The sequence below is a fragment of the Aphis gossypii genome, chromosome 2 (genome assembly GCF_020184175.1).
Source record: "Aphis gossypii isolate Hap1 chromosome 2, ASM2018417v2, whole genome shotgun sequence".
In the NCBI taxonomy this organism is placed as follows: Eukaryota; Metazoa; Arthropoda; class Insecta; order Hemiptera; family Aphididae; genus Aphis; species Aphis gossypii.
The window spans coordinates 76,857,413-76,873,892 of NC_065531.1; the positions used below are offsets into that span (position 1 = coordinate 76,857,413).

Genomic DNA, 16,480 nt, shown 5'->3' on the forward strand with positions numbered 1-16,480 from the left:
CTGTAACTTGATAATATCGCGCCACTGTATTCAAATAAATTATTATAATAATAAATATATACCGTCTATGTCTTAACTTTAACAGTGCACTCGAAACTATGATTTCGTTTTTCATTTAAATTCTGTAAATATATATATACAGTATACACTGAGAAAATAATTGAAAAATAAATATTATTAATAGTGAAGAGAAGAGGAGGAAGGGGGGAAAACAGACTGCACGCCATTTGCTTATACGAAACATGACTATAATGATATAGTAATTAGGGTATGATGCAAAGTGCATTTATTTTAAATGCTCTAAAACAATGCATTCCGCGCATATAATTCAGTTTATGTTACAGATATTTAAAAAATGAAATTATTGTTTTATATGTCTTTATAGCAGTTATAAGATAATTTTGTTTGTAGTTTTAAGTAATTATTTTATTAGTTTTTACTATACATTTATAGTTTTTTGAGTTTTTGAGTTAAAATAATTCAAAATATCATTTCAAGATGTTTTCTTTTTTTAATTTGATGTAATGCTCAAAATTTAACACATTTAAATAAGTTGAACGTATAACTAGTTAATCAATATAAATCAACATAGTTTTATCTTATACTTGTATAAGAGTTGAGAATAAATAATACAGCTTCAAAAATCAATAGATAATGTTGTTCATCGATAAAAAAAACTATTCTTGATAAGTTATTTCCAATTATTTCGATAGAATTTTTAAATATCTTTCATTATTAAAATATATATTAAATTGCTATTTTATAGTACGTATGTAATACAATAAAAAGTTTAATTTTTAATTTTTAAATAATTGTACTATAGTCAACACCTATTTTATCGTTTTTAGGACCTTAATAATATTATTTAATATATTATACAAACCTATTTGTTGTTTTCGTGATTTCGGCGACAGTTCTGCCCTTTGGTTGTGGCTTGTGTTATACTGTTGTGGGGATGGTGGAGTGTGTTGCACTGACCCCGTACCTACTGTTGACGAAGATTTTTTCGATGACTTATCTCGTCGATTTCCTGAAAAACAATAGGAATGAATAAATTATTATTATTAGATACACAATTAAATTAAATTATGTATATATTATATATTATGTATGATTAGGTTATTAATGAAATATACTATACATTGGTGATGGTTTTAAGTTTTAACGTAAAACAATCACTAAAATAATAATAAAGTTTTTGAATTAGATTTTTTTTTACTGACATATAACATATTAGACCTTAAAGAACAATAGTTTTTATAAAAAAATGTGTGGTTCGTACTATTTTTAAAAGTGTTTGGAGTTTTAATAATAATGTGCATTTTTAATATCTTATTCAAAAGCAGAATATTTTTCATAGTACTTCTATACATACAAATTGAATTTCGGACGATTAGTTTATGATTTATAAGAATTTAAAGTTTTAATGAGCGAAGTGTAGTGGTACAGGTGTACTCCGCAAAATTTTGGTTTACTCGCTCGTTTGAACTTTAAATTAAACACTTACACATAACAGTTATAATTAATAAACTACTCGTTAAAAATTTGATTTTGATGGGTTGAAATTCTCTGATCAATATTTTTCTTCGGAAATAAAATTAAAAATGTATTTATTTTTGTTCACCGAGAGAATAGTACTGTACAGCGGACGAAAACTCGTATCTAACCTACTTACCACCAGTTGCTTTCGAGTCGGGGCAAATAATTTTCGTTAGTTATGTGCGCAAAGTGGTACTGTTCTGTCAGTGAACCAATTTTAGAGTTTCAAAAGAGCAATACAAGTTTAAAAAATGATAATTATAAAAAATTTTAAGACATAAATTTTTTTCAAAAAATTTGTTTTATACCGATTTAGAATGGAAGAAATATTTTAAAAAACGTAACTGTTTTCTGAATTAACGAATGTCTTACGTTGAATGGATCATCAAGTATAACAGTTGTACTTGCGCGTCATTAAACCATGCACTGAAAAGATCTTAAAATATAGATAATGTTATAGAGTGATTCAATCTAATCGGTTATATTAATTTTGAGAGTGAATTTCCACGAATTATCATCTAAAATAGAAAAAATATAACACATAGAATAAAATGTGTTAATAACACTATAATTACTGTTCAAAGTCATATAAAAATTAATGGGTACATTTTAGCTTTAATAGATCAGTTGTAGTGTATGCGGCCACTCGGAAGAATGTGATATATTGGTCATACATTCATAGATACTACACCACTGTATTGAGCTCTAATTTGGTTTTATTTCAAATTTCAAATTATATATATTAACAAATACGTAATCGCATTTCGTAACGATTTTATTTTATTCTGAACGCACCACTTATAAATATATATAACAGCAGAATTATGTATGCTTCACGCCCATAACTAAATAAATATACAACACGTACAAATATATATATATATAAATAATGTTTGATCATAATTTTTTTACTGTTGTAGTACACTCGATTCAGACTTCTTTTTTTAGTATTTCGTACTTGTATTCGAGTTTTCAGTAAATCTACAATGGTTATATTTTCATACTTCAGTTTGACATTCGTTTGTACATATTGAGTTATTCAGTCTTTGCGTGCACTTCAAAGAAACAGCTTGGAATTTAGTATTGAAATATTACCTGTATATTTTAATTAAAAATACATATTATATACTTTAATACGTACGGAGTTCATCATGTAATATTTTCAATAAATTATCTATTTCTTTTCTTGATTAAACTAATTTTCTTTTTTTTTCATCTTGTGAGTAATATTGTAAATCAAGTTTGCAATAAATTGTTTTTAAATATAATTTATTAATGTTGTTATATTATTAAGTAAATATAAATAAGTATTATAAAATGCGATGATCAGTTGTTCATAATACGTCTAATATAAATATTTTATAATATGTATAATTTGTAGAATAATATTAATTTTTTTTTTTATTGATCGTAAAATTTAATTTCGGCAACAAAGATCATTATAGTTACATAGTAATATTACGTTATCTTAATTATCTTAAACAACTATATTGCAATGGGTTTTTAAATAATATTATATAATTTGATTGTTTAAGAAAAAATGTTTGTAGTCATTACTAGACTACCTATAGGTACCAATTTAAAATGTTATCAAATCGTCAATGTTGTGTAAAATTAATATTTAACGTTTGAGTGATTTAAGTATAAAAATTTCAAATTTTAGATGTTATTCACTAGTAGTTGAGTGTATTTTTTTTAGATAACAAAAAAAAGTAAAATTATATTAATATAATTTATAAGCGAATAATTCGCTTGTTCTAAATTTTTTTTTAATAATCTCTCAGTACTTAATTAAATACACATGACCATTTTAAATGTCACGGTAAAAAAAATTATTTTTTATCATTGTCATGCAAATGATCTTTTGGTTTTGTCTCTAATAACACTATTGTTTACCTTCTTTTCATCACTTTTCCCATAGCATACATTTTTTCACCGTTCAACAACAACCCCTCTGTCATATTTCCATTGCCCATTGTTTTTTTCGCGTAATCCAGAAAAATGCAACTAAAGTCAAACATTTCGCTTTGTTTTCCCATACACTAGAGAGAAAGTTTTTGGAGAATTAAATACAATATGTTAGTAATAAATCATACTTTTTTTTTATTATTAAAAAGTGTAATCAATGTTTTGTAATAAAAAATAATTTATCACATTATAATTTTATTTAAAAACGAAATTGTAAATAAATATAATTATAAATATTTTTTTTTTTTGGTAAATATTGATAAACATTACTAACCTGGGGATTAGGTCATTTATATGATTTATCATATAATTTTATCAATAATTTAAATTAAAAATCTTCATCATATTTAGATAGCGGGAAACTTATCATTTATAAAACATCTCCCTGTCCGCATACGTAATAAGAATACCTATTAGTTTATTAAAAATGTACAAATGAATACGAGGTAGGCTGTAGATTAAGACCTCTTATTTAGATACCTAATATAATTAAGTACCTATAGTATATTACACGGAGAACATTTTAGCATATTTAATTACTCTAAATACCTGATCGAAAATTGCTTTTGAAAACCATTAATTTTTCTCAGTAGGTACCCACTAAAAAACTAATATATATTATTATTTAAATTTATTCATAAACTTACAGTAGTGTTCTTATATTTTTGTGATATTATTAGTTATGTTCAATATTTACCATATTATATATATATATTTTAACGGGAAAAAGTTAGATTTAATTTATTTTCAATAATTTCGAATCATCATTGATGTCATTATTCCACATTAAGTTGCATTTTAGTCAAATATAAAATAACACGAAGGCAGCTTAGCTATTATACTATTTATTTTATAATGATGTATAATCATCGATGGGTATTTTAAAAATTAGCACTGTTATAATTTTCGATTATTTATACACTTATTAATTATGCATACTTTGTACATAAATATGATAATATTGTAACGTCAATAGTTTTAAGTAGTCTTTGCATATGACTTGAAAAAAAAATATCATATCGCTTAAGGTTCATATTTTGTAAGAGATATTGTCACTGTTTATATAGCATGTCTTATTTTCCACTATACTACACTTTAGTAGAATTGATAAAATATAAGATGCGTGTAGTGTAACGATTTATTGCATTGTGTATAGGTTAAAAACCAATGTTTTTGACTTAAATACTTTCATGGAAGATACACAGCGACAAGGGACCTTACGTCAGTCTATGTTAGATAAAACACCATTAATCATGTCTTTTTATTAAGCTAAACGATTATGTACTCTGAAAAGGTGTCCTCCACGCAGTGCTGGGCGAACAAAGATACACTCGCTGCTACTTTCCATTTCTGATAAAAATCCTATTAAACATTTGAGTAAAATTCGTCGATATTAGATAGACGTCACGTACTATAACTGTTTTTATAACGAATTATTAAAATCATTGTTCATAGGTATCGATTATACGTATGAAATGTGTCTCTTTGTTTTTTTTTCCGTCAAATACCCACATTAATCGTCTTCTAACTATTATATAAATGTATGAGAATTAACATTATAATCCGCATATGGCTTCAACACGCATAACCAATATATTCAATATTAATTAGATACGAATTAGTTATTTTAATTTTAAAATATTAACGTAAATTAATTAACTTTATAATAACAGACCTTTGCAAACATTTTTATTTTGAGTTTAATTAGATACCTAATGATCAAAAATATTATGTATTTTAAATAATTTTTAATCATGTTTCTGGTGAGGGAATATAATTTTGGCAAATAACTTATCTTAATTATTAATATATTAAAGTTACTGGGATCTAGCCGTCTAGTAAAATTTCCTGATGAATTACTAAAGGTTTATGACGTTTAGAGTGTTTAGACGATGACATAGAGCAGAAGTTCCCAACACTTTTTGATTCACGGTACTTTTAGTTATTTTCTAAAAATCTAAAGACACTCTCGAAGTGATAGCAATTGAACCAATATGAATATTAAAATAGATTGGACATCGTAATATTACTACGTATACATTGTATGAAACACAATAGGATTTATACTATAGTTTGTTTTATTACTCATTGTGTGCTATATTTTTCACGAAGTCGTTTATTCTTAAAAACATATTTCAAATAATTTCACGGTATCCTAAATTTAGGTTCTCGACACTCTGGTTGGGAAACTCTGACGTAGAAGCTTGGAGGTTGTGAAAAAGTTATTCAGCTTCATGGAAAAAACGTGTTTCATTTAAAATTAGTATAAACGTATATTATAATATCTATTGACCGATGGTAAGAAAATATGCGTAATACTATACAACACAAAATTAACATAATATTGTAATTATTTGTAGATTATGGTTCATTTTGTTTTTTTTGACATTTTCAAGCTGTGGTTGTATATAATATATATACGACCGACTTACTGAACAGTGCAGACTATAGATGCACTTAAATATTTAATTGTATTATAATATGCAATACTGCAATCCGTATATACATATATGGTACCATAATTTTGTGTACCTATCATATAATATAAAAATATTTAAGAAATAATATATTTTTGAAAAGTTTGTATACAAGCTACAGATAACTTATTACAATGAGTAATACCCTAGTTATTAAATTGCGAGTCCATTAATAATTTTCGAATATTTTTTTCTTTAAAGACAATTATATTAGTATGTATAATATATTATTATATAGATATATGCTCATCTAATCAAAATAAATATAATATTATTTTTTTTTCTCTCCCTATTGTGTATTTCTCTATGAAGAATCCTTCATAATATCATCACAGATTATATAAAGATAATAAAAATAATGAATAGTTTCACATAATCTGTGATGTTATTGTGTAAAATCTCATTATACTCACATATTTAATTTTGCGAGTTCATTGATACGTTATATTATCGAATAAGCCGCTTTATTTTATTTGTCGGCAATGTTATATATTATATTATATATCTACTCGTAAATACACATATAGTACGATTTTAAAGCAAATACTATTATATACATATATATCAGTTAATAAACTTTATCATTTTAAGACCAGGCTGAAAAAAAGACGCTCACCAGTTACAGTCGTTGTAGAAAGTAGAAACAATACGCGTTTGTTGACGATTAAACATAGACAATTAAAGCGTTAACATTTCGTTGAGATTGATTTTCGTTTCATTGAGATTGTGGATTGCCTTTGATGCTGTAGTTATTACATTTATGTATAATGTTTGAAAGCTGTTTAGATGCGCCTAAGTGGTATTATTTTATAATATTGTTATACAATTACTTACAATATAATTTTTCCATAATATTGATCCGAAAATATAACTATACACGCCGAAAATCCTTACTGGTCGCATATGAAAATTAAACAAAAATATTTTCGACTGTAAAATGAAGTAGGTAAGTTATATATAAAAAAAAAAATTTGCATTGTCAACATTTATTACGGCTAGCTGTTTATAAAAATACAGTTCACTAAATGTGTAGTATATATATATATTTTTTTTTGTAGAGATTTAAGCGGAAAAAAAAAAATTTACGATAACTAGCCAACCCCGCATATTCGTACCATAAAATGTGTTCTGTATCCAAGGCCATTTTGATAAAGAGGCTGACTTACGCGCGTTGTGGGTATTGTATGAAAACTTATCTGAACGTCATTGTAACCGAAAATGCACGATGCAACGTGCTTATTGTTCGAAACGCGCGAAATGGGTTGGAAAATATTGTCTACATGCAGTTCAGACGTTATTATTCAACCGCAGACCGTAAATCGCGTGAACCTATGTGCGTTTTATCCAAAGTTCATCTCGTATCAAGGCATATTATAATAAAAAAGGTTCAATTGCAAAGTTAATAAAACGCGAATAAAAAAAATATTAATATACCTATTATTGATGGCTGAAGGTTTTGTTGTCGTTCAAACGGAACGTTTCGTTTGCGTTACGAGCGGATATCCCTCCGTTGTCTTATATATTGTGTTCTGGGAATAATATTACAATAATATCGCATTTCCTCAGGTATAGATTGCTTTAAAGTTATTATTTTTTGCTCACCCGTTAGTCCATTATAGGAAGACGAGCTTGACATTTTGAAATTTAATTATGATTGAAATAATGATAAATGTTGAGCCATCACGGATAAAATTCGAAATTTCATAGAATCCAGTAACTTAAGCTTTATTATAAATACGTGCATAGAGTTTGACAACAGAATTTCATTTAACTATATTCATACTCGATCATTTTTAAACCTTTGTCGAAGCCTGATGATCGCTTATTACTGTGGATTAACATCGAGCATACGCAATGTTAAATATTATACATTAGCTGTATAAATATTCGTTAACGATATAATATAATATAATATTATATATTATACGATTACACGAAATACATATAATATTATGGACACATAAACAAGCTACGATAGTGCACCCTTTGCGGCGGGAAAATTTAGCAACATGTAAATTACAACTTTATAGTATTAGGTGCACGATTATTGTGTATTGTGCAATGATACATTTGATATTGAATGTTGAATTTAATTTCCGATTTAACTCGATAATTTATATCAACACAATATTTATTCACAAGTGTATTTATGTAATCCACAGACCCAACACACTGATTATAATACACTTTATATAATAATAAACGTGTAAGTTCAACCGACGAAAAATCAATAACATATAAATGAGAAGTATACCGAACAAAAATACCAATCCAATCACATTTAAAAGAAGAACTACCTATCTACTTATAATTAGTACATTAAAGTTTATAGTTGTTCTCGGGCGGCGTGTTGTCCGAAAGATTTTTGATCTCCAGTAAATAATATAGTAAATCAAAACCAGAGAATCGTCGAGACGCTCCTATTTTATTCCCAGATGATATAAACCAACAGACAGTTTTATAACTTCTGATTGAAATTGAAATCCATCTTAAAATTACCGCGACTATTTTTCATTTACAGTGCAAACATTGTTTTTACCGTACAGAAAGACGATGAAACGAAGGTTTACGGTACAACGGCAATTAATATATAAGTATATTGATTTTTTAGTTACGTATTTAAAAAAATATATTGTATACATATTACATATAGATGTATAATATATCATTAAATATATTAACGATAGTGAAAATCGGAAAAGAATTTATCTTTTAAACTATTTAAATAAAATGGATAATCTATTTATAAGGTTTTATCACATTGAGTTATTAATTGCATTTTTACTACTAGGAAACGTCCAAAATGATTAGCTAAACAATTTGCAGTAGAATTATAAGGATAGGGTCATCGTTTAAAAAATAAAAGTTTGTATTTCTTAAGTATACTTCTTAAATAGTCCAATAAATTTCAAGATTTTGAAAATATATTGTTTAAAAATTCCCAAAATAAAAACTTGAATAACTTTATTATTCAAGGAAAAATGGGAATGAGCATGGTTAGTGAATCACTTTATACATATAGGTGCCTATTAAATTAGTAAACCAAAACTATTTGTATGCAAATTGTATAAAAATAAACAAATAAAATATACGAATTTAAAATAAATACATTTTTACCAGGACATATTATTAAATATCTATATTAGACTCATTGGTATTAGAATAAAAATGATAATGACTGTAAAACTATACGGAATAAAAATGTATCCATTTTTAACCAAAAATAAAAATGTACCCGATTTTGCCATAATATAATGTTTAAAAGTAGGTTTCAAATAAAAAAAATCTTCATACATTGCAAACTAATTTACTAATTATAAACAAATAGTTATATTTTTAAATGTTCAAATAAATGGTGTAAACTTTATTGCGCAAAGAAAATATTCGCAACTTCAATAATTTTTTGATGACAATATTTTCATTGTTTGGTGAACTATATAATAGTGTGCTTAATTTGTCTTGTTTATAGTTTATCCATCTTTTACATTTTTGAATTATTCGTTTGTAATACAACAATTAAAATATTTGTAATAATTAGTAACAACTTTCTCGGCAAGCTAAAGCGTATAATGATCATTCGACATTTCGACCTTATTATAAAATATGTGATGCTTAACAATGGTCAACAATTTATTAAAATATTCATAAATACACTCCAACCTCACAGATTTTATACATTATATTTTTGTCAAAATATTTTTTATATAATGTTAGACTATACAAAAAAAAAAAAAACTCAAAATATACATACATAATATATCATTAGATAATTGTACAAGGGTACCGTGTTTTCCCGTTCTTTATGATTAAACGTTCAAAAAACAAGTCATCACTCAATAAAATTAAAATAAAAAATACTATTTAAGTATAATATACTTTTTACTTTTTTATTTTTATATGCGATATACTATCCTGTATACCATATTTATTATATAATATTATAATATATATGGTGTATCGCCAATACAATCATTTATCGCTAATTATTTTAATTTGGATTCGACTTACTAGTGATGCATGATGATAAGAAGAGGTGGGAAAACCTACCTGTTCCTAACTTCAGGCGCTACTATTGAGTCAAATCTAAATTGAAATATTGAGTGGTAAAGGATTTGCATTACTTATTTAATCTATAAGTATACTTACTTGCTTAAAAATGTTGTACTATCATGTATAGCTTAGAATAGTACTTCTCAAGCTTTTTTGTTAAAGGGTCCCCTAAATTTAATGTAAAACTATCAAGGCCCCCCCCCCTAAATTAAAATCATTAATTATTTTTTCTTAATGATGTACTAAATTTACATGTACTATTTCACTCAAATAAATGTAAAGAAAATCACTAAATAATCGAAAATATTTTAAATGAAATAAATATTTCAAGGCCCCTTAGTTATTCATTCACGGCCCCCAGATTGAGAAGCACTGGCCTAGAAAACACTATATTACTATATTTTACATAACTTATAATATGAATTACATTGTATAATTGTTAAATTAATACTGAAATTGAACCTTAATTTTAAAATTGTTAATTTCAGGACATGTATACCTATGTTTAAGGAATACATTTTTGTTGCAACTGTTATATAGTTGACTAAGGTTTTGTAGATTAATGAGAATTAGTTTAAGGAAAATATTTAAAATGGCAATGCTAGAGATATTAATATTTTTAATTTAAATAAAATGTATACATAAGTGAATATAGATGGTTTAAATTATAAATAACGTTTAAAAAACATTTGTAAACAAAAGAAAATGGTCTATATTTAAAAGAAATATAAACATAAACTTTGAAACATAATGTAATTTGGAAATTTAAGGATAATACCTTTTATATATGGTTAACATCTTGTAAATAATAACAGTTTTAGTTTGTTACTTATTATTATTCATGAAACTATTCGCCTACTACTTCTGTATTTTACTACTACTTTAAAAATAATAATGATACAAATGCAATAAGCACGCGACATCATCAAATTATATTTGCGATATCAAAACAAACAATAATAATTATAATATCCCGAATACAGTATTTTCTTCTTTAGAGGTTTTCATTAAAACCTATTAGATTTCAAAATTAAAGTAACAAAAAAATGTTAAACAAAGTTTTGTAACTATAATAATAATGTACACGGACATTGACAAACCGTTTAAAGATACTACTAAAACCGAAAATGCATTACCTACTATAACTATAATTATTTTAAAACAAAAACTTATTATATTTGATTGTTTAGGCAGCACACTAGCATGTACGTATTTGTGGTTCGTGGTTCATATTCGTGATTCGTTTAAGTTTATTATTTATTTATATTTATGAACTAAACCTTCACACTATTTGTGTATATTCATGAACAATGGTTCAAAATTTGCGTTTTTTTTTCTATTCGTGTTAGTTATTTGTGAATGAAACTAACATCAGAATTGAAAATATTATATATTTTGTAGATACAGCTAGGTTAAAAATATTCCCATAATATATAGGCATATATATAGCACAAACTACGAAATTGAAGAATGAAGTTATGATAGTTAATAACACATGTAAAATACTGAAAGAATAACTTAAAAATTAGTAATATATATATATATTTATGTAATGTATAAAATGTGATGGGCTTCAATAATGTTTAAAAATAGAATGAGGTCACTTAGATTTTAAATATTTCCTTGTATACAATAACAAAATATGTGTAACGCTTTATTAAATTATTAGATCTTGGAAAAGTTTAATAACTTTTTTTGAATGTTTTCCTCGGATTTTAAGTAATACTTAATTTGTTTGATCCATACATCAGAAAATAGGACATTCACACGAGAAAGTGTATGTCTTTTAAGGATAAATTCACATTATCACTTTAGGTTTTAATAAATGTTAATAAAGTATTAAGCTTCAGAATTTTATATTTTTATTTAAAATTTCATTTTAAATTGTATTAACGTTTCTGCCACTGTATACGAGGCTTTACAAAATAAACTTGTGATTAAATAAATTACTATTGCAATCTGAATTTAGACTTGTAAATATAACGAAATATATTAATAGATTCTTTTGTAATAATACTTCATTATAGAAATTTAGAACAATGTGTATAAGTTACTCCTTCAAATTAAATAAACACAATTTAACTGAATAAATTAAATTTTTATCGTAGTTTTAATTTCAAATTTATTTTCTTCAACACAGTTTATGATTGTATTCATATTCAACACACAAATATATAATGTTAATTTAAAACTGTTCTTTTAAACGTATTAAACATAAATTAATTGCTAACTCCATTTTATATAATTTATAGTTATAAATAATATAGAAAATATTTGAAAATATCAACAATAAATTGAAAATAACTAAGTCTATATATGAGTATATATAAGTAAAAGGTAATAGATTTAATTTTTATAGATATAGAAAAATAAATAGTTAATAAAATTATGTGAATAATGTAACCAATAACCGTAAGTATTTGTAAAGTTTGTGTGAATTATTTAAAAAAAAAAAAACAATAATAATGATGATATAATAACTTATTTTATTATTAAAGGATAGTGACATTTTTGTATAAAAATAAAAGGAATTATTTTTTTTTTTGTAAAATCACAATATTTAATTCTTATGAATAAAAAATAAATTACATTTCATTTATTATTGTAAATATAATATAATATACCAAGTAGTTTACACTTTCTATTCTAGTGTACATAATAAAGTTAATAACTTCCGTATTGGTATTATAATAAATATACAGTCCACAGATATGATGAGTTAAATAAATATGTAGTATTATTAGTATTTTATTTAGATACAAATTTATTCTAAAGCTAATTTAAATAAGTGGATTTTTTTCTCTACGACTTGAATTTGGTTATCTTGTGTATTATTCTTTGGATTATAGAATAACTTAATCTCGTATATTATATTATGTATATTGTATAATACAAACATGGAAAATATGTACAAGATAAATAAATCCCATAATATTATATTTTTGTATTTAACTTAAAACACATAAAACTCATAAAACTAAGCAATAAATAATCATGTTTTATAATTTTATAGCTTAAAGTAATATGACGTTGCGTTTGAATACTTAGTATCTTGATTTTTTTTTTTTATTAAATCAATATTGTGAAATGAGAATTGTGCAAATTCGTTTTATAAAATGATATCTTAATATAACAGGAGCAATAGATTTTATTTAAAGTTTTCATACTAATATTGTACAGTGTACATATTAAATTATTATTTTGTCGAAAATAAAATAAAGATAAGAAAATACAAATTAAATGAGCATAATCAAAAATGGTACAACGGACGCGCACAGAATTCGTAAATCTCGATAAAGGTATCCGAATTGAATGTAATTGTAGATGATGCAATAGTAATACAGTTCAATACTTTTGCTAAAGATTAAATTATAAAGTTTATATTATTCCAGCAGACAATATACAGTATAGTGAATAAATACGTAGGGGGTAGGATTTACTTCATAGGTACGTGGTCTATGTACAAGTGGTATTGGAATTCATGGTTAGTCTTTGTTAATCGTAAATGAATATTTTTGAGATGATGAAAGTTTGAGGTAAACACTTTACTATATTGTAGATTATGTAATAATATAATGCCGATGAAAAAGTGAGACAAAAAGATAGTTTTCTTTACTTTAGAAAAAAAAATATTAAATCGCATCAAAATTCAATGTCCTTATATACATATAAGTTGTAATTGATATTATTAATGTAATAAAAATAATAACGATAATGATTACAACATTGTTTAGAAAAATGATATAGCAAAAATTCTCATCAACTACAACTATTTTTGAGAACATAATTTTTAATACTACCTAATATACTTTATGAAAGCCGAATGATTTAACTGTAGTATATTTTTGTTTTGATTTCATAATTATAGAGCGAATTATGTATATTGGGAGATCTTTTTAAACTAAAATCAATTATTGACATATTGTAAAAATATTAAAATAATATTATTATTATTTAATCTAAAAATATAATGACAACTTAGAAATTAGAATTATTAAGTTAATATTATGACAAATTATGTTATATAACAATTATATAGGTATGTATATGGATTAACATTATGTAATACTAAATATTTAACAATAATCATAATTGAATAAATTCACCATAATTAAGGAATATAGTTGAGAATATGATTGGTTTCTGAGCAGAAATGGATATCATGATAATACTATGAAGTGTGGTGAAGAGAAAGTACGTCAGTATGATGAAGAAGAGCGATCAATAAAGACACGAAAGAAAATATGAATTAGTGTAGTCAGAATAATATAAAGAAGGAAATCATCGAAGAAGTTACGAATTTTTTGATTACTATTTAACCTCGCACAGAAGGGACAATACATTTTGGGATTCCTCATCAAAGTATATAACGTACTTTAATTTTAATTTAATTTAAAAAATAGAGAAAAACATGGCACACTAAACCACAAATGTTTTAAATAATAAGTGAAATAAATATATGATCAAGGTTAATGATCGAGGTAAACACAATAAGAGTTTCAAAAATTTTAATTTAAAATTAAAAAATTACTTTTATAAAAACCATTTTCACAAAATAAAGCACATTTTGTTTTTTGTTGTATTAGATTATAAAGCTAAATTCTAAAAAAAAATACTTATTAGATAGGAAAAAAAATTTTTATAATAATTTTCCATAAAAGAACCAATTATAAAAAATCCAATTAAGATTATTAATAACTCTGAACAAAGTATTAAAATATATTATGTTTAAAGATCTAATGTTACTGTATATTTTTTTTTATTATTATGGTAAAATAAAAATTTATAATTTTTTCGAATTATTTTAGTTTGAAATAAATGAAGTATAAGTATACTTTTAAACGTTTATTAAGTCACAAAATAATAATAAAAAAATTAATATCATAATTATTGCATAGTTAATATAGTGTTGTAATTATATTTTTAAGTTTAAACTTCTATAAAAATATGTCAATAATACTAGTTTACAAAATTTTAATTAAAATAGACTAACAATTTTAACGGATATATTTATTCCTGCGTAGATATTATAAATTATTAAAATAATTTTATTACTCCAATACTTAACACGTTCCTACTGATGTTTCTCAATTTGTAGTTGATTCCTCGAATCATATATTGGTATAAATATAATTACAATTAATATTAATAATACGATTTTGATTCAGTATACTTAAAATAATTTAATATTTTCTCGAACAAAAAATGTTAATTGTAATAATAACCTATTTTAAAACATTCACGTTTTTCGGCAAGTTTGGTGCCTATAACGGTTAATTAGCCATTAGAATAATATAATAATACATTACACAAGGTTTTATAAAAAGTCAACTAATGGATAAGCGATTGAATAAAAAATACTATGTGTAGAGGAATAAAAAACGTTATCTGTCTTAATAATGCTTAATAAGTCTTAATCGTTTACTTAATATGTCCATTCGTGTTTCAGGCTATTTTTTTTTTTTGTAAGCGAATGGACGTATTGTTTAGGTTTCCTGTCTCTTAATACTAGCAATTTATTTAATGTCCAAAAATCCTCATTAGTTTTATTTTAAATTTACAATACATGTTGTTGTATTTTTCTTTTTTCTATAATTCGTATAATATAATGTATCTTAAACAAATAACTACATTAAACTGATGGATTATAGTCGTGATATTTACATCCTATTTCGATTTAAAAATAATTTCAATAGAATAATACCTGAAATACAATTGATTTATCAGTTACTACAACTTATAATTGTCACCTGAAAAATTAAAAAAAAATAACTCTTGAAAATATGTTTGCTTATTTTGTCTTACAAAAACAATGAACATTTTTTGTAAATTTAATATATAATATTTTCACCAATATACCGCAAACAATTATTTTCATACTTTTTGAGAGAAGTAAAATAAAATTTGAAGACAATCCATTTTTTATTGGTTTAAGTATGTTTTTACATGAAAAATATTATTATCAGAAAAAATGTTCCATTTAGAATCGTTTATAAGAATATGATAACTAATTATTGTTTTCAAACTTAAATGACTAAACGTTTCATACAAACCAGGTCAAGTGGTTTTATTATTTAATGTTCACTGTGAAAAGAATATTTGCATTGATCATATAATATTTTAAATGTGTACAATTTTTGAAAATCAAAAGTTTGTATTTTTGATTATTATATAGTCTTGTATAGTTTTATTAATAATTTTTTGAAAAATGTATTCAATTTATTTTGAGTGCTAACAGTTTATTTCAAATTCAATGCGATACTATCGCCACATCAAATTTTCAAATCTCAGATTTGTTTTTTCTATTTATTTTTTATTTACGCATAATACATACATCTTTATATTTCCCACAAAACAGCAATATTAAAAACAAATAAGAGCATAACCATTTTTGTTTTTCAATGGTTTAATTATTATTATTATTATTATTATTTATTTTTTTTGTA

The 16,480-nt window shown here is 24.2% G+C and overlaps 1 protein-coding gene across 1 annotated transcript in view; it reads right to left on the bottom strand.

Moving 5' to 3' along the window:
• LOC114122341 (uncharacterized) overlaps positions 1-16,480 on the bottom strand; it is a 129,878-nt gene that overhangs the window by 20,796 nt on the left and 92,602 nt on the right. The window contains exon 4 of the mRNA XM_050200353.1: positions 884-1,030. Coding sequence (XP_050056310.1) covers positions 884-1,030 — 147 coding nt within the window. The remainder of the gene's footprint in view (positions 1-883; positions 1,031-16,480) is intronic.